The following is a 20707-nucleotide window of genomic DNA, read 5'->3' as shown; positions in this document are numbered from 1 at the left end:
TCAAAATTTGTACAATATCCTGTAACATAGGTAGAAGATGTTGTGCTATCAGACCCAAAATCACACTATCTCAAGTACAGATTGCATTTTTTGAACTAAAAACTACGAATGTGCACATGTTTAGCAGTGAAGGATCCAACACTGAAAACCGACATGCATATACAATAATTGTGTACCATATGATATCAGCAGAACTTCTAGACTCCTGCATGGGAGCAAAACACAACAAGGACACGCATCTCTGTAATAGCCAGTTTCCGTTATGTGCATCAAATTACTACCGACATTGACTAAGAATCTTGAGGCTAAAAAGACAAATTGGGAAAAGGCCCCAGTTGGAGAGATACCAAGCATCTAGGATCGTATCAAGAAAAAAGGAAAAATCAACGAAGTTTCTGTGTACCTGAGTGCCTGGATTTGGTGCTGTAAGTTCAGTTCTATCCGAGAGTACACAACTCAGAGCATTCCTCCAGTCTGTTAAAATAGAAAATCTGAACCTAAGATGTTTTCTTAGTTCAGATGAATGTAGAATAACCAAACAATGACAATCAAGTCCCAAGTATGTGTTATACTGAAACAGAAACAAGGAATGCCTCACAGCTACAGGAGAATCACCTCTATGGTTGTTTTAGTACGCTTTCTCAAGGAGCATTACCACTTGTGGAACTGCACAAGGCTTTCTGATAGAGCTAATATGTTTAATCATATAAAAAAAGGGTAAAAGTAGAAGAAATCTACAAATTTCCAGCTCAAATTTAGGAGTTCATAAATTGCAATACTGCTAAAATACAATGTTAAGCCCCATACAACTGTTCATTTCAAGCTGCATGGATTCTGTCCTATCCCATGTTTTGCTACAGTATCATTTATTTATTGCTATGAAAAATTGGAAAAACACTTTTGAATTTTGTATTCTACAGAACAAAAGAATATCCGGTAAGAGAATCTTTGCCTTTGCAACATTTTTTGGAGTTTTAAAGGGCTTTCTTCACTTGAAAGAAGTTAGGATGCTCCTTGTTTGCAGCATCAACATCATCCGGAGATGCTACTGCAACCACAACCCCTTTATGTTTAGCTGCCTCAATTGCATCTGCAAATTCCTTGAAGTCCTTCAAACTGGGGAAAGAGAAACAAAATAAGAAATAAAAATATTGGACAAAGATTTACAATTCAAACATCAGCAAACCAATGTCATTTGGATGCTAATTGTAAACACAACATTGTTTTAGACTTAACAGTACATATTAAAAATGACTTTGTTCATAAATAAGTTTATAAAACAATGTAATCTGATACGTGAAAGCACCTCAAAACATAGTTCAGATATTGCTCTTTCAGGAGTATTAGGGAAGAATATAGATCCAATAAGAACTCTAGTTAACCATCCACGCTAATTAATATTTATTGTTAGGGGAAACGCTCAACCTTACTGCAAAAGTATTTGATGTTGGGCATCCTTACGTAGATAAGATCACAACATATAATAGGATTGAAGAACATTTTCTACCTGGTTGACAAAATCTCTTCACGTCTCTTTTGCCTTTCTTCCTCTGTTACCCCCAACAAGTATCGTAACAAACTGAAAAAACAGTAAACATTTATTTGTAATATGGTATGAAACAGTAAAAAGGAAAAAACACAGAAACCTCCCATGAGGTTTTTGACCACTTTATATTGCATGCCCCTAATATAAATGTGAAATTGCTTTTAAAGGCTTGGGGAACTCTTTAAGAGGCAAGACTCTTTGGCAAGTTGCTTGCCTTACTTTGGTTTGGATAGTGTGGCAAGAGCGAAACAAGAGGATTTTTGAGGATAAGGGGAGATCGGAAGAGACATTATGGGATTTGATTTTGTTTTATTCCACTCTTTGGGCTTCTTGTTCTGCAGCTTTTAGAGGAGTTCCTCTAAATGTGTTACAACTCAACTGGAGTGAGGTTTGCGCTTCAAGAGTTTGAGTTTGTGGGGGTTTCTCTTTGTTTTTAGCTATTGTTGGGTGTTTTTATGTTGTTCAGTTTGTGTAGGAAGGACCTCTCATCCTTCTAGTGGTTTCTTTTGTTTCTTTTTTCTTTTCTTTCTCTTGTATCTTTCCTTCTATTAATATAATTCTCTTCGTTTCTGATCAAAAAAAAATATATATATATATAAATGTGAAAAAACAATACCATCAACATGCACTTAATTTTTTTATTTGGATTAATTGTCCTAAAAACATTTATTAATTTGATTGAAGTGGTAATTTTTATTCATAAATACCCAGCAGCCCTTTGACACAAGGATGGTAAGGAATGCTTACATTCAAACATCATGAATACCATTGATATTTCAGAAAACCTAAGAGAGATTTCGAAATACACCACCCTCCCTCCAACAAAAAAAAAAAAAAAAACACAAAAATTAAATACCTGACAGACATGATTTTGATTTTCTTTTCATTTTGTTGATGCTAACTTGCTAAAGCATGTGCATTTATAAGTGTGATAGGAGAAAACAAAAAACTAATGATAACCCAAGAAAATAAGCAATGAATAAATGCAAATTATTAGTGAAGGTTGACTATCTACTTTATTTCTCATTATACAAGTAGCAAAATTCCTCCATCCAGATGATTTAGTATAAATAGAGATGGAAAATTCCATACAAAAGACAAAAAGGGTTGACCCTTACCTACTATAACCCTTGGCATCAGGTAGCTGGTATGCATCTACATCCCCTATGGTCCCAATAATTGCTTTTGTGAGAGTATCATCATCCATTTCCAATTGACGTAGAAAATCCCCAGTTCCATCATATACATCAAGTGTTTTTAACAAGTTTGGGTCTCGATAAGATAAGAAGGAGAATACCCCTATACAATGATCCAAAGCTTAGAGGCGGGTTTAGCAATTAAATTTGTATGACAAAACATCTTAACACAAAATTGTACCTGAATGAGTGTCAAAATCACAAAAACCTCCATAGGCCCCACCACTAACTCGCACACGATCCCACAACCATGTATTACTGATGTATTTTGAAATTACGTATGCACTGCCCTTGAGTTGATAACCGGTGTCATATATGTTAGTTGCTTTTCCAACATAATTAACCTGTAAAGATAATGAATATGATTGAGTGTAAAAGCAAGCAAACTGAGAAAACAAATATAATAAAACATTTATTTCACCTGAGTAGGTATCACAATAGCTTCATTTTCTGAAGAGAGTCGACCATTCCAAGTAGTTTTTTCAACAGAAGAGCTGCCAGGAAGCAAATCAAGGAATTTGCTAACGTATTTTTCTGAGTTCATAAGATTTTTTCCCTCAGATGTCATGTTTATCAAGCAACCCTTCCTTGAAAGTAAGGATTTGCGGATCTCCTCAAGAGATGAAGAGATCCCAATCCAATCCTGATCAACTTTCTCTTCAAGAGCTTGCAGAAATTCCAAATAACTACAAGTAAAACACCATATATGCAAACTAAATTAGTCCCATCAAAGTTCCAGTAGCCAACTTTAAATGATTTTTCACACAAAAAAGGAAGTTTCTAATAAAGATTAAAATCTTTCACATGTCATTAACATATTTTGCAACAAAGCTGAGATTAATGTAAAACTATCACAAAATCTTTCTGAAGCATTCAAGTACTGGATCAGAGTTTTCACATGTTGAAATAATGACAAATGTAGTTGTAGAATACAAAGGTTAGCCATGAGACAAATTTCTTGAAAACAAGACAAATATACTAACCTAACACCACCCATTTGTTCAGCAATCCACCCTGCAGTATTCAACTTTGCATCCATCCTTGCAGCTGCGATTCCATGGCCACTGCCTCTTAATCGGTTCTGAAAATAAATGTGAAATATAAAAATTAAATAGTTGAAGATATATGGTTCAATAATGTGACAATCATTCTATTGTTTTTAATGTATACCTCCATTCTTGCTTTGCTTTGGGAAACAAACTGCTTAAAACGTTGTTGGTCTGTGAATTGAACTTCTTGAAGAATGCAATTAACCTACAATATACAACATGCATGAGCACCTTTGTAAAATTATTCTCCAACTACTTGTCTGAAAGGTAAATTACAACTTCAATGAGAACATAAAGAAATAGCTTAAGGAAATATCATCATATAATATATAACCACCAATGGTACACTGAACACAGGAAGTTCTCTTATTGTGGTTTCTGATTAAAAAAAAAAATCTCTTATTGTGGTTATCAATATTCATAGTAAGCCTCAAGAGTGGCCTAGATGCATAAATCAAGGAACCCTTGTGAGCAAACAATAAGATCATAGTTCTTACACAGGTGCACAACAAGACCTGTAGCTATAGGGCACACATTCTTGATAGTGGCCATGCAGCCAAAAAATGATTTAAATTGATTTCACAGCACCAAAGAATCCACTTTAGAACACTCATATTTGCACATAGAGACCTACTTCTCAACGTATGTATGCTTATTCAAATGTATAGTTTTTGACATTGAAAGCTCCACTATGAAATACATGATATTTTTACCTCAAACATGTATTAGCTTTCAACCCCTTCTTCCAATCATAGTTCTGACTCTAAATCCAAAAAAGGAAAAAAAAAAAAAATACATTACCAAGTTAAATAGGTCTTCTGCACATCCTGCCATGGCTTTTCCCCGAACAATTATGTGGCTACAAGGATATTCCTTCCCCCGTACAGACGAAGTGAAAGGATAAACCGATATTCCTCCAGTTTTCCTCCCAATTAACTGATTTAGTTGCACAAAGTCCATATCTTTTGTACCCATCTCCATCAAAGATTGACTGTGAAAAAGATTTGGATGGTAAATTTTAAATGTTGGTAGTATCCATATTATCTTTGCCAAACAAGCATGCAACAAATAGAATTAAATCTCCAAACAAGCATGCAACAAATAGAATTAAATCTCTAGATTCTATTGTTTAGATAAATGTTTATCCCTTTTCATTTAGGGTGCACTTGGTTAGCTGCAATCTTAACTAGGGATATCTTATTTCCAAGTATGTTACCATGTCTGGAGTGCATATAGCTTTAGATTTTTCAGTTTTTTGGGAATGACCCCAGAAAGTTCAGAAGACCTTCAACTCATTTAAGACTTGGTATTTCTTCATTCCTATGTAATGAGAACAGAAACAAAATGGACAATGCATTTTTACATTCTTCTTATATAAATAAATTTAATTTTTAAAAATATTCTTTTGGAGGGCTGTTATATAGAATTGCATAATTCTCGAGCAATTCCTAAAATAACCAAACGCTAAAATGAGAATAAAACTTGACGGACATAATCAATCGCTAAAATGAGAATCACATACTCATCACATTCCAAAGATTCACTTCTAGAAAAACAATTTTCACTCCTGAACACAGATACTGGTGAACTAAACAAATCCTTAGTACCATTATTACCTGGTCAAATCAGGATTAGTGTTCAAAGGTTCAACCAATTGAAGAACAATGCAGACATGAAACAAAAAAGTATCAAAAGATTAGTTGGCTCCAAGAAGCCAATAGAAAGATTAAAGAGAGAATAGAGAACTCAAGTATTGATTGAAGAAAAGTACGACCCACTAAATAGACGATGGAGGGTTTTATAAAAAATAAAGCATGTCAAGTGGATATTTTGATATGAGCAAAACATCCATGATGATTCGCAACTAGTAGGAGAACAACTCACAGAGCAGAAAATTTCTAATCACAATAAGCTTGCATCGATAACCAGCAGGAACCCAATTCTTTTACATTGGTTATGGATGAATTAACTCATCCTATTGTAGAAGATGCCCATGGTGTATGTTTTTGCTCACAAGATAGTTTTAATCAATGATCCAGAGCAAGAATAAAGCTTTAAATGTAACTCTTCTTTTTCATTGGAGGTGGGTGTTCCTGGTTTTCCAACCCACACGCCAACACCTTAAGCCTTGGCTCCAAAGTAAGTTCAAACTATGCAAAGAAACTTTAGTGACACAAAATTGATGCATCAGCAAGGCAACATAGTATATATGAAATTCAAATTTCTCTTACACAAGAATATATGGAATAAATTGAAGTAAAGTCAGAGGCAAAACTGAGGGAATAATGAAAATTGAAGGCCTAGCAATGTCACCTAGAGATATATTTTGTTCACTTGGACTTTTGGCCACAGAATTGTAGATGGATAGATAACCAGAGAAGTACTTCTAAAATGTTTTGAGATCAATGAATATCTATTATATTAGGAAAAATTTTCTAGGACAAAATAGTGGAGAATTAAGAAAGATGTGATAAAATGAACCTAGCCAAAATAAGAAAGTCGAAAAGGACAATTGATCAGACAAAACAGTATAGAAAAGTGAAGTTCATGTTAAGCTTGAGGTAGTATCAATTGAAGATGATGAAAAGAGCAGTTAGTTAAGATTCTGGTCATGTGCAACACAGGCCAATGATTGCACCAACAACGTGGACTGTTTGCTTCAAGCCAAAGGCACTATAAAGATAAGATAAAGCTTATTAAGCACTTTGAATAGGAACATAGGAAAAGACATGGTGATCCAGAGACCCATAATTTAATAGAAGACATGGCCTGTGACATAGCTAAGTGGCAAATATAAGCCCCGCTGAGTTTTGTTATCAAATATGATATGAATTAATATTCCTATTTCTTTCATTTAAGAGGGATCATGTAATTTTAACAAAGATAGAAAGGATAACATGCAAAGAAATTCACAACCTGAGCATATCCTTTTTGTTTGCCTATAAAAAGAACAGAAATTGACAATGTTAACATCTTATAATGAGAGAGATTAGTGGACAACCCCCAGGATATTAACTCCTAAAGTCGTAGCAGCACTACATGGCAGACAAAAGAGGACTCTGCACTAGTTTGAAGTCGAGGTTCAAGAAACATAACATCTCCTATTTGTAAATGTTCACCTAAGCAAAAAGTAAACAACAGGACATGGAAAAAAAATGACAACAATTACATGTTGGAGGCAACATCTCACCAGAAAAGAGGTACCAAGGGAAGAAGGTCTTGCTTTAGTGAACTCATATCAAAGACAATCTCAGTGTAAAGGACATCATTTGTGAAGAGGTCATGTCGCAAAACTTTGACATCATTGATGACTCCAATCTACAATGAGTAGACATAAGGTCAGTAAGGATTTCTAGACCAAGGGGAAAAAATGTAGGATGCTCAAACACAAGGATATAAGATTTGGAATTTTGGACAACCTCTATGGGAACATGGATAGGTTCCTTGGGGATGTCGAGTAGAGAAAGGCTTGGTACACTTTTTAAAGCTTCTGGTGGATCAGGAGTTTCCTGCTTCAATCGTAGCTCCTGTGTAGCACGTGCTAACTCAGCAAGATCTTCTTCTGTCATACCTGCCTTGACTTTCTCCAGAATTTCTCTCTCAACTGCTTCATCACGAGAAGCTTTCTCTGGGTCAGGCTGACACAAAATACCAGTGGTATTTAATATAGCAAAATATCACATAAAAATAAGAGGAGACCATTTTCTAGGCTAAACGATTACCTGCATTTCAACAGTGACACAATGAGGATTGTTCAGGATGTATTTCTCTATCAAAGGAGAAAACACAGCTTTAGAACCTTCCTCAGCTATTCTCGCTTTTAAGGCCATTAAAGGTTTCTCATATTTCAATGGCTCAAAAGGATCCATATCATATATCCATTTCCCCTGCAGAGTAAACACCAAAATAAGAATGTAAATACATATAAAAGGTAAAAAGGTTAACCAGTTTGGGGAGAGGGGAAAAAGGAAAAGGAAGAAAAATCTCTCACAATGGAGCGAAGCATCAAGGACAAGCCACGAGGAAATGATCCAGTGTTATTTTCCCTGAGAGAGAACTCAATTGTATTCATGGATGCCTCCACAGCCTCTGAATTAAAGCCTTCCTTTGCTAAACTTTTAAGCGTACTCATGACTAATTCTTCTACCTTATGAATGTCATCTTCAGAAACACCCTTCAACCCAATACTAAACTGGGGTTGAAGGAGCTCATCTTCCATCCCACCACCAACAATAGCATCTCCCAGACCACTTTCCAATAAAATTTTCCTCAATGGAGAAGCAGGAGTTCCCAACATAAGATGATCCAAAAACCCAAGGGTAAGTTCAGTTTCCAAGTCTAACGGCTTATCCGAGAGCAACCAATTAAGGCATACCATGTGCTTTTTTCTCAGATCACCACCTTTTCCAGCAGGATATTTCTCAACAATCCTGACTGGGTTTGAAAATAGTTTTTGTGGTTCAACCTTTGATTCACTGGAAGCTGGACTTGTATCAAACAAATCTAGATACTCTGTACAAAATATGTAAAAGTAAGTAAACAAATGGACAAACAAAAAACAACAAACAAACAAAACCAAAAGGAGAGGAGAAAAGAGGGAAGCGTATAATTGTCTACACAGTCCAGAACTTAGTATTCAGCTAACACAGTATGTGGATGTATGATGTTAAAGATTAATTGAACCCTATACCCTGCCTCTTTAAACTAATATAACTGGAAAGGGAAACAGTTAATGCTTCAAAGATTAACCATTTCAGTTGTGACAGCAAAATAAGAACAAGCCATAGGTGAAGCATCCACTTCTGCCCTTTCTTTTTCAGTCTAGTTTGCAAAAGACAGCTGATTTTTGCAGTCATACCTTCCGAAATATCTCTTTTGCAAATGTAGCATTGCATTATTTCACATTGGAACAAATTAAAATAGCCCCTTATATTTCAGAGGAAGCATCAAATAGGTAACAATGATGCGTAGGTGTACAGCCATATATATGTAGTTACTAACGGCTGAGATATCACTTATTCTTTGTTTTTCTCCCCATTAGAAAGAGATATCATTTCTTATTAAGTCAATCGACAAGAATTACCATTCAGGATGCGTAGCCGCTCATTTGGATCATCATCTCCATAAAACCATATCCTAGCATTGCCAGGGTGGTAATATTTACGGTGAAATTCCTGTAATTTGTTTTAAGACACGAGATAAATTAATAATTATCAATAACACAAAATCTTCATGCATATGTGAACCAAAAAAAAAAAGAAAAAAGAGTTGCCTAGAACTTTTCAAGGGTGGGCAACAACAACTTGAATTGAAAACCACTACAAGCAAAATATGTCAAGAGCAATCTATTCAGAAGTATTATCATCAAACTGTTATTATAGGAATGAGATTAAAATGAAAAATAGTGAAAGAAATCAAAGTTCCCCCCTTGAACAGAAGGATGACTCTCATATCTAACAAAAAGCCTTCAAAACAATTACATAATTAAATTCTAAATATTGACATTTTACTCCATGAAGTTGAAACATTCTTACTGATTGTTTCAGGAGAAAATGAAAAAGAAAGAAGAAAAAGAAACATCAATGAATAGCCAACATGGAAGGTGAATGCCAACTAATTTCTAGGAAAGTTCATCAATGATAAGTTACAGTTCAATGGGATATTAACTACAAAATATCAACCAGTAGTTTAGAACCTCAATTAACATGCAACAATTATATCAATTACAATAGATTTCAAGCTACTGAGGACTAAAGAGCCTCATTGACATCCATTATAAGTGGCATGAACAGCTGAAACAATGAAAAGTCACATTAACAAACCATAATACCCATTCTAATCTTATTATTAATAAATAGAGGTGCCAACTGTGTAGATGAGATCAATGTATAGAAGCAAAATTACCACATTGGAAATTAAGAAATGTACAGAAACATGTTGGAAAAAGCAAAGTTCATAAGATGCACCATCACAAACCTTGAAGTCCTCAAACGTGAGTTTGGGAATAACTTTTGGATCACCTCCGCTATCAACACCATAGGTATTGTCTGGAAACAGAGCCTGAGCCAAAGTTATAAGTAGAAATCATAAATACAACCAAGATAGATATATCAGATGCATTTTCATGAAAGAGTTGTCAAATTAGTAAGCTGGACCATTCATAGACTCAGAATGCTGACCTTTGTAGGTTGAATATCCAAGTAAGATAAGCATAAATAACAAACAATGTGCTTTAATAGCTACAGAGGTGCAAGTCGAGGATGTTCAACTTAAGAACAGAACCAATGGGTTCTTCTATTTGGTTCTCTAGCAGTATCCATCCAGTCCTGGTTTCAATATATGGAGTTTTGTTCTGGGATGAGTAAACAGTTCACCATAGCCACACACACCATCTATGCATTCTTTTCTAGAAAAATTCTTTGTTCCATAGGAAACGGGAAACCATCTATATTGAATTCACAACACATGATTTAAGGATGTGAAAGTAAAATAGTATTGCATAGAGGCAGGAAAAAAAAGGAGAAAAAGAGTCTCATATAATGTGGTATTAAAGTTTACTAAGAAGGACAAGTTGAGAAGAAAGTTAAACAAGTCAATAAGCTTTTTGAATAAATGAGAGGGGATAAGTATCCCATATGGGCTGGGCAAGAAAGGTTTTGCTAAGCACATATTTCTGCTGCTTACCAGAAAATTAAGAAAATGCTTTGCGTGCTTCATATGGCACATAATCAATGTAAAAGGAGAATAACATTGAACTAAATGGAAAAAACAAATTAAATATATTTGATGCTCAAAGTCCATACATATGGATGAAAATTAATGCCACATTTATCTCTCTTGCTCACTAGGATCTTAGGAATGACTAATGACTGGCAAATTTATCATTCAAATATGAAAATTAATTAAGTGGAAAAGAACAGAAAGCTTGCCTGTTGAGCTGTCCGACCTAATATATTATCGGGCTGTGAGTAAACACCTTTCATCTCATTGAAAACGACTCCTGTAATTGATGTAAAATCAATCAGACTAAAAAAAGGGGAAAACAAAATAAATTATTCCATAATGGTTTGGATGAATTCTATAGGATTAAACATTGCCCCAATATAACCAGAAAATTTGAGATATTGCCCAAAACCACTGATAGCAAGAAAATTTGATGATTGATTATATTTTGTAAGAAAATGTAACCTTTATATGATATATCTTCTGAAGGATTGTTCAGCTCATAATGCCAACCCTCCTGTTGAAAGGTCTGGAAGTCCTCCACACATTTTGGGAAGAGGACAGCATCCAGATATACATCAACCAAATTATAGAAATCCTGTTTAGAAAATAATAGTCAAAGATGAGTTTGAAAATAGAACCAGATTATCATAACTAAATTTCCCATTTTATACAACTATCCAACTCCTTTTACCTTTGTATTTGTGGATGCAACTGGATAGCAAGTCCTATCAGGATATGTGAATGCATTTAGAAATGTGTGCAAGCTCCCTTTCAATAATTCAACAAATGGTTCTTTTAAAGGATACTTTCTTGATCCACACAATACACTATGCTCCAGTATGTGGGGAATCCCAGTAGAATCCTTCCTGCATTAACAATTAGGTTTGAGGGAAATGATAAGATATTGAATAACTATCAATGGAGAAAGAAAGTAATGCTCTTATCAAAAAGAAAAAATGAAAGCAAGAAAGTATCCAGGCAATTGCTTGGTTCATGGCAAATAAAAAGATTAATACCAATGACATGTTGCAATTAAGGAGTCATGGCAAGGTCTTCATCCCTAATAGATGTACTATGTGACAGGACAATAGTGAATTAATGGATCATCAATCTCCTCATTGCTCAATTGCTTTAGAGCTTTGGCACAGGGCTTGTAGAGATTGAATAGGCTCCTCCTAGTAGCACAGTTGATATGTTTATAAGATTAGACTTTAACCATCTCATTTGAAAACCAATTAGTGCCTAGTCAGGGCAGGTCAAACCTTTTATAACATTTTGCACCCCACAAGCCTATTCTAAGAGGCATTATTTAGGTAACTTGTCCCCAAGTTTAAGAGTGGCATTGTTGCACCCCAATAATCCCTCCCTCAACATAATGCTTCCCTAACTTGAACCCATGATCTTTAACCTCTAATAATATTTCACAATTGGATTTTGACTATCTCATCAAAAAAACCAATGAGTGTCTAATAAGGGTATGTCAAACCTTTTATAGCATTTGACATTACACCCTGAACCTATTCTAAGAGCCATATTTTAAATGACACTCCACAAGTAGAGTGTTGTGGTTTGCTTCATTTTAATTTGGCAATCTACCTTGAGAGGAACATTGGAATTTTTTAAGATAGATGGAAGGCAATGACAGCTCTCTAGGAGACTGCTTTTTTTCTTTTACTTTAGGCTTCAATTAAAAAGATGCCTTTTTTGGTAGTCCTTTGAACTTGATCCGGCTAGATTGAGACCTTGTTTATTCTTCCAAGAGATTAGTATGGTGGAGATGCAAGCTCAGTATAGACTCCTTTAGCAAGTGTCCACAAGCAAAAATTTTGATGGTTGCAGTCCCAGAAAAGCTAGAGATTTGCAAAGTGATAAGAGATCATGATGGTAGTATGGTTCCTCACTCTATTCAGCTGGAAATTGGTTTGAGAACAAAAGAATATCCTTCTCCATCTGGCCCAAGTATCAATGAGAGCAATGGGAAATTACCATTCAAAGCATTTCCCAAACCAGGTCGGGTGGGTTCAGCTACAAAGGGAGAGATCCAAACACTCTTGGGGAGCTTCAGTTTGGCTAATTCTTTGTCCAACATTTAAGTGAGGAAATTCTAGTACTATCATTTCTTGGGTGACTGAGGAAAAGCAAGGGTTGTGGGAGTATGAAGTTTCTTATGCCAAACATTAGGTCTAGCCAAAATTTAAGGGTCCTACTATTGGATTACTCGCTCAACCAACCAATTAGAGATGCTTCTATTCAAACATGAAGCCTTTTGGTTAGATGGTTTTGGTACAAAGTTTTTACCTCGTTAAGTTTTATCTTTTTAAGTTTCAATCCATTCATTTGGTATTCTTTGGTTCAAGCCACTTCATTGTTTTTCCTTGTTTAGTTTCTCCACTTTTTGGTCAAATGTTATATCAAGTGAAGGATAATCTTGGTGAAGTTGTATGTCTAGCGAAGGATAATCATCTTTCTCCTTGCATCCTTTTACAAATCCATGAAAAGAATTACTTGTTCTTGGTTCCATGGGAAAAAAAAATGAAAAAGAAACTCATTCAAAATGGTTTGAAAATTGTTTTAAAAAGCTTTCAAGTAAATAATCCAAAGAAAGAGCTTCAATAGATAATGGAGCAAAGGGGAAAGATGGTGAACTCATTCAGTAGTCAATTTTATTTTTTTTTATGATAAATAACAATATAGTATATTAAGGTAAGTAAAAATAAGTACAATAGGAGATCCACTAAAAACTACACAAACAGAAAGTAGGAACCTCCAAAGTTCAAGTAAATCTATACAACTATGAGGTTCCACAAACCATGTCCCATGTGACAATACACAAAAATAATCTATCCTTGCTAATCCACACCCTTGGAACTACACACCAACATCCAATCAAGTTGGATCAAATTAAGGGGAATACCCTTAAAAGTTGTGGTGTAAGAGGCCCAAAAGGAGGCTAAGAATGAACTATGTCCCAAAGACCCTCTCTCGCCTTGTCCCAAAAAATCCTAGCATTTCTTTCCCACCACACAACCCACATTAGAGCAAGACAAGCAAACTGCCACAACACCTTACCTCTATTGGTACTTCCCAATCCTTTATATGAGATAAGCATTATGTCACATATACTCCTAGGAGGAACCCGATCCATATGAACCAAGCTGAATAGTCTATGCCATAGTTCCAAATTCAATGGACAGTGTGAAAAGATATGATCTACCATATCACCACTCTCCATACACAACAAACAAACATCAGGACTGAGAGTTTTGTAGGATCTTCTCAATTGTAGCATGTCATTGGTGTTTACATTCTGGAGTACCATTAACCAAGCAAAGCATTTGACATTAAATGAAGCTTATGATTTCCAAACAAAATCAATAGGGAATGATGGAATTGGATCGGTATGGTTGGACAAGATTGAAAAAAACAACTTTACTGTAAATTAACCTAAACAAGTTAGGAACCAAGCTCTCGAATTAAAACCAGACGGAGATAACTGTGACAATTCCATCTCAAAATCCGAAAGATTGTGATAGAAGTTTAGATTCCAAGAGAAAGGATTAACGAACCCAAGAACTAATGAAATAGTGAAGTTTTTAACTGTGACAATTCTGAATAGACTTTGGAATTAAGAATACAAAGGTTGATCCCTCCACCACAAGTCTTCCCATAAACGAATTCTTGTCCCATCTCCCACCACCAACCATGTGTATCTAGAAAAATCTTTAAGGATTTATGCAATGGCCTTTTAAGGACAACGATGTGACTACTTGGTGTTGGCATCCCACCCATTAGTATGTGTCCCATAAATGCTTAGAATAACCCAATGCCAAAGAGTATGACTTTCCTTAAGAAACCTTCATAGTCATTTCCCTAATAGAGCATGATTCCTTACAAAAATCTTCCCAAACCCTAATCCCCCTTCCCCCCTAGACTTACACACTAAGTCCTAACTAACGAGATGGTCTCGCTTATGCTCCCTAACCACTGACCACAGAAAATACCTCTGCAATTTTCAATGTCACTAAAGAAGGGATCTTGAACATGAAAAGGAAATAGCTAGGAATATGAGATAAGCACAATTGGATAAGAGTTATCCTCCCATCTAAAGACAAATAGGCTTTTTTCCACCTATCTAATCTTCATGAAACTCTCTCAATCACAGGATCCCAGAACACACCTACCTTTAGGTTCCCCTTGAATGCAAGTCCCAAATAGGGAATAGGTCAATCCAACACGTTGCAATCAAGGACCACTGTCATACCATTGAATTGATCTAGATCAATGTTGATGCTAGAGAGAGCACTCTTTTCTAAATTGACTTTAAGTACAAAAATATGCTCAAACACTAATAGAATTATCTTAAAAGTTTCCAATTCTTTCAGATAGGCTCTTGAAAAAAAGATGGTGTTGTCGGCAAATTGCAAGTGGGAAACAATAGTCACACTCTCACCAATAGTGAATCATTCTTTTTTTTGATAGGCAAAAGCAGAAATATATTAGAAAAGGGCACCAAGAGGAAAACCCAATAGCATACAGGGAGTATACAAAAGGCCCCTTAAGGCACACACAAAAGAAGAGAAAAAAACAAACCCGACCCTTATCTAGCGCCTAGCCAATCAAAAAAACTAGGTAAAGTAAGAGAACCTTCATTTACAACTGATTTTGTCCACACCCAAATATTACAAACAAAAGAATTTTTCAACCTATGAGCCGAAAATTCCTCATTATCGAATGCAATCCTGTTTCTTTCTATCCAAACCGCCCAAAAAAGGCACAACGGGGCTGCCTTCCACACCTTTCTATGCTTCTTGCCCAACATAAAGCCTCTCCATTCAATAAGGGTCTCTCTAGCCGAAAAAGGAAGGACCCAACACACTCCAAAAAGGGCGAACAATAATTCCCATAAAGCTCTTGCCTTGGAGCAATGTATAAGAATATGATCAATTGACTCCTCTTCCTCACAGCACAAAAAACATCTGTTAGCAACAACCCACCCCCTCTTTTTAAGTTGATCCATAGTAAGCACCTTGCCCCAAGAAGCCTCCCAAGCAAAGAAACTCACTTTGGAAGGCACACTAGGGTTCCATATCAAACCATGAGGAAAAAGACCAGCTCTTCTTGAAAAAAGATCATTATAGAGTGATTTAACTGAAAAAATCCCATTCGAATTCGCCTTCCACATCATTCTATCTTCCATAAGAGGACTAAGTCTTGCACCTCGGATTGTCAAAAGAAGCCTCTCCACCTTTTCCACCTCCCAATCATTGAAGGGCCTAGAAAATCTAGGACTCCAAGCCCCTTCCCCTCCCGACGTGTCCCAATACTCCTCTACCCAAGCCTCCTTAGAGGAGGCAAAAGCATACAAGGAGGGAGAAGAATTGCATAAGGCGAGGTTCCCCCACCATATATCTTTCCAAAATTTTACCCTTCTACCATTCCCCACTACAAAAGCGACTTTATTTTGCATAAGGGCACCTTCCTTCCTTATTTCCTTCCAAAGACCTACTCCATAACTCTCCCTGACTTCTCTTGAACTCCAACCCCCTTCTTCCTCCCCGAACTTCCTACTAATGACGTGCCTCCAAAAATTCTCCCTTTCAATCGCAAAACGCCAATTCCACTTGCAAAGAAGGGCCCTATTAAGGATGGACAGGCATCTAACTCCCAAACCCCCCTTCCTTTTATCCATGCAAACGGTATCCCAATTAACTAAGTGAGGCTTCCTCTCCAAAGCACCCCCTCCCCACAAGAAATCCCTTTGAATTTTCTCCAACCTTAGACTAACCACTCTTGGTATTCGAAGTAAAGACATCAAGTATATGGGCATACTTGACAATGTACTCCGAATTAGAGTAATTCTCCCTCCTTTGGAAATAAATTGTCTTTTCCACAAGGCCAACCGTTTCCGAAATTTCTCTTCCACCCCATCCCACACAGCCACAGACTTGTGATTCGCCCCCAAAGGGATCCCCAAATAAGAAGAAGGCAGTCTGCCCACTTTACAGCCAGCCTCAAGAGCCAAATTCTCCAAATTCTCCACTCTACCAACCGGCAAAATTTCACTTTTGTCCAAGTTGATCCTCAAACCTGATATGGCTTCAAACCACATCAACAACTAGCTTAAGTGGACCATCTGATCTTCAGAAGCTTCACAAAACACTAACGTGTCGTCGGCAAACAGCAAATGAGAAACCAAAGCCCCATTCCCACCCCTTCCATTAACCCTACATCCTGATAGGAACCCTCCCCCCACTGCTCTATGGATCAGCCTACTAAGGGCCTCCATTCCTAACACAAACAGGTAAGGGGAAAGGGGGTCCCCCTGACGCAGCCCCCTTGAACTGTTGAAGTAGCCTTCCGGGCCCCGGGGTGCCATTGATCAAAACTGAAAACGTTGTTGTAGAGATGCACCAGGAGATCCATCCAATCCACTTTTCCCCAAATCCCATGCTTTGCAGTACAAACAGCAAAAAATTCCAATTTATGTGATCGTATGCCTTCTCTAAGTCCAATTTACATAACACCCCCCTCTCGTTTCGTTTCAACAAAGAATCTATTGCCTCATTGGCAATAAGGGCAGCATCGAGGATCTATCAATCATTCTAATCACCTACTCTCCTTAGCCCTCAACATCAATCTACTTAGCACATCAGCTACAATGGTAAAGAGGAATCGAGATAAAGGATCCTCTTGTCTCAAGCCTTTAGAAGCTTTGACCCAACCTTTAGCATTACCATTTACTAGAACTACAAAAGAGATAAGAGGATAAACAATCTCTCATCCAAGTCCTCCATCTAAATTTGAACTCCTTCATTTCAAGTACAAAGTATGGAAAGCCCCAATTCACATGGTTATAAGCCTTTTCAAAATCAATCTTGAAAACTACCTCTTCCTCTCCAAATCGTCTTTTCTCATCCATTATCTCATTGGCTATCAGCACAACGTCCAGTATTTGTCTTCCCTGAACAAAAGCCCCTTGTATGATATAGATAGTTTCATTAAGAAAACCTCGTAACCGCCCTAATAAGACTTTGGCTATGACCTAATACAAACAAGGGATCGAGTTGATAGGTCTAAAATCGGACATCCTTTTCGTCTAACTTTTTTTGGGCACTAAGGCAATGAAGGTAGCATTCATGTTCTTATTAACTACCTCGCTTCTATGAAACCTTGAGAACATCCTCACTAAATCCTCCTTAATCACATCCTAACATTCTTGGAACATGACAATAGTTAAACCATCAGGGCTAGGAGCTTTATCCTTATCTAACTAGAAAATGGTTTGATGAATCTCTTCTTCAATAAAGGAACATTCCAACCTAGAAGCACTCTCTATCGAAATGGGTGACAAATTTAATTAAGATTCTCCAGGGGGGCTCGCATATAGCTTCCCAAAAAAATTCAAAATCTTCGCTGAGATATTGTCAATGTTATCTAGAATTGCTACTTTTTCATTTTCTAAGGCCTTTATACATTTTTTATTGTGTCTACCATTAGCCACCCTATGGAAAAATTTTGAATTACAATCCCTTTCTTTTACCCACAACACCTTAGATTTTTGCCTCCAACGAAGTTGGCCCCCACTAGAATGGATTGGCGTCTAAGGCAATCAAACAATGATCCGATATCAATCTAGGAAGAGCTTTTTGTAGACTTTGGAGAATTTTGCTCCCACTCATTTGAATATAGAAATCTATTCAATCTCTTGCACACCGAGGCATGTTGCATATTTGACCAAGTAAAAGAAGCATTTCTTAAAGGGTGATCAATTAACTCACACTTTCTTATGAAGTCACCAAAATCTCTCATACTAGGTGTTAACTTAGAACCATCCAATTTTTCTGAACTTCTCCTTATGACATTAAAATCTCCACCCATGCACCAATTCAGGTAGGTTAAACCGAAAATACCCAATAGCTCACACTAAAAATCTTTCCTAACCATGGTGTTGTTTGGACCACCATGGAAAATTCAGCGTCTTGTTATTGAAGTCAGTCCATCACCTCATTGAACATCTTTAAATACAAAATTTGACAACAAAACCAATGAATCAAAGCAAGGGCTAAGGGAGGTGGGCACAAACGGGGCCATCCCAAAACCCTAAAAAAAGACAATTCCTTCTTATTGCTCCTGTTTTTATATATCAGTTGGCCCCTCTAATTCATAAAGAAGGATACATTTTCCCTTGGTACCCAGATGTCAAATGCCTTTTTAAGTTACTCCCGATTTTCAAGAAAAATATCGGGGCACACGCATGTAACAAACATTTATCCTTTGCATGTCATTAAAGGACTTTCTTCCAATTTAAAATAGGAAAATAATAACAAATCTTTGAATCTCATTGGAAATTAAAACCAAAAAAAAAAAAAAATTAAGAGGCAAATTAATACTCAAATTACATGCTTACAAAAAAAATACTAAGATATATCCATACTATAAGTTTTCATTGTTTTTATCATGTTTAGCAGTCCTATGATTGGGCTTTCCCAAATTTTTTATAATGGAGGTATCAACCCAAAAGGACTTCTCCACTGCTTATTTAAAATAGGAAAAAGTAACCAAACCATTGAAGTAGAGAATCAAGGTGAAAGATGGTATGTCTTTCATTTTTAAAGTCACTTACCAAACTTTCAACCAAAAAACTTATAATTTTCCAATTTTCTTTTTGTTATAGAAATTAAAAATTGTTATGTGAATGTGGATTCTTTTTGCTTCATATACTATGACTTGATTGAAAAATGGGGAAAAAAAAAGTTTGCTAAATTTTTTCTACAAGTTCTTTTCTCACCCTTTTATATGATATCCACAAAACAACAGGTTTCTTATTTTTCCTTCTGGTGTTATAAGCGAATACAGGTGCACTTGTTTGAGTTGCTTCTGTGGTATTTTCTACCAAATTGGTCATCTGTTGGGGTTTAATGAAACCCTATTTTCTCAACTCCCCTAACAAAAATGAATGGAACTTTTGGTATCACATAAAAGAAAAGTCCTCTAGCAATGCTACTCGATAATGTCCAAATTAAATTAACAATGTCTTGTTCCAATGCATACAAAATATGAGAAAACTTCAAAAGCGTGGAACACAGTAACTTACGGAGGAGTGCGAAAAACAATCCCAAAAACCTTGTTCTCATCATCATTGGATACAGACATGACTTCAGCACCAGTCTTTTTGTGTTTGTAAAGCACAGCCTTTGATTTACATTCTTGGATAAACTGTTCTGAGACTTTATCAAATCCGTACTTCTCAGCTAAATCATCTTGACTTCCAACAGCATCTACAAGCATAAAACCGATTAACCATATTTAGAGGCTCGTCTCCTTAAAGTTTCTAAGGACCATTTTCGAGAAAATGGAAAAAAAAAATTGCAAAAAATAGAATTCCGACAACATTTGAGTCGTTGAGTTTCATCAGCAGAAACTAAAAACATGACCTCGCCTCAGCTCAAAATCTACCACGGATTATCTTACTTGAATGAATTTTCCATTGTTTCGATTTTCACCCAAAACAGAATCAAAAGATTCAAATTTCAAACTTATAAATTGACGCCTCCTAAGTTCAAAAACGAGTTTCTAAGGCCAAATCGCGAGTTTAAGAATATGGACAAGCGAAGAATAAGCAATGCCACCTGAAGAGGCTTGCTCTGGCGAAGTGGCGATAGCTTTCGGGGAGAGTGAAGAGAAACATCGCGTAGATGGAATCGAGGAGGAGCTGGGGAGCAATCGCCAGTGACGGCGGAGCACGGAGCGTCTAGTGAGGGTGCCAAAGGAACGGTGGTGACTGCGAGAGAGAGAGGAAGAGAAGGAAGCGGAGGGCAGAGATAGCCTATGAGAAGAGCGGAGGAAGAATCTGTTGCAGGCGAGCGTAGAACACGTTATGGAGCGAAGCAGCGCGGCTCTCTCCATTGATTTTCTGTTTTAGGCCAAGTAAGTGAAGGAGTGTACGAAGATTAGGGTGGATGGGGGCGACAGACAAAGAGGGTGATTGGGAGGGAAAATATCAGGGATTTGGGAGTGGGGCTGTTTGGTTGCTTGTATTCCAAGTTTTCCTGGATATTCTTACCCAGAAAAAATCCATAGGAAAATTAATGGAAAAAATGGGAAATTTTATATGGTCAAGAAATGGCCATTTAGCAGATCTTGCTTCCTCTTATATTTTGACAAGCTGAAACGCGCACGCAATAGAAAAT

At 36.6% G+C, this 20707-nt stretch overlaps 1 protein-coding gene across 1 annotated transcript; it reads right to left on the bottom strand.

Moving 5' to 3' along the window:
* Positions 1-741: 741 nt before the first annotated feature.
* LOC100255619 (presequence protease 2, chloroplastic/mitochondrial) lies at positions 742-20625 on the bottom strand. Its single transcript, XM_002281988.4, has 19 exons — positions 20147-20625; positions 19612-19795; positions 11209-11383; positions 10980-11112; positions 10721-10791; positions 9768-9851; positions 8875-8965; positions 7783-8303; positions 7514-7678; positions 7211-7429; positions 6982-7109; positions 4593-4782; positions 3913-3996; positions 3726-3823; positions 3164-3428; positions 2924-3086; positions 2665-2845; positions 1508-1579; positions 742-1116 (listed from the first exon to the last, which is right to left on the bottom strand). The coding sequence occupies exons 1-19, from the start codon at positions 20421-20423 to the stop codon at positions 975-977; spliced, it is 3243 nt and encodes a 1080-aa protein (XP_002282024.1). The 5' UTR covers positions 20424-20625; the 3' UTR covers positions 742-974.
* Positions 20626-20707: the final 82 nt, after the last annotated feature.

The sequence above is a fragment of the Vitis vinifera genome, chromosome 3, assembly GCF_030704535.1.
Source record: "Vitis vinifera cultivar Pinot Noir 40024 chromosome 3, ASM3070453v1".
NCBI lineage: Eukaryota > Viridiplantae > Streptophyta > Magnoliopsida > Vitales > Vitaceae > Vitis > Vitis vinifera.
This window is presented reverse-complemented; position numbering and strand designations above follow the sequence as displayed.

Excerpts from the sequence above, each read along its gene's own strand:
- LOC100255619 (XM_002281988.4), bottom strand. The coding sequence starts at position 20,423 with ATGGAGAGAGCCGCGCTGCTTCGCTCCATAACGTGTTCTACGCTCGCC. Across the intron at positions 7,679-7,782 it reads CCTTGATGCTTCGCTCCATT|GGGAAATGGATATATGATAT; the intron begins GTGAGAGATTTT and ends TTTACTCTGCAG. Across the intron at positions 7,110-7,210 it reads CTATCCATGTTCCCATAGAG|ATTGGAGTCATCAATGATGT; the intron begins GTTGTCCAAAAT and ends TACTCATTGTAG.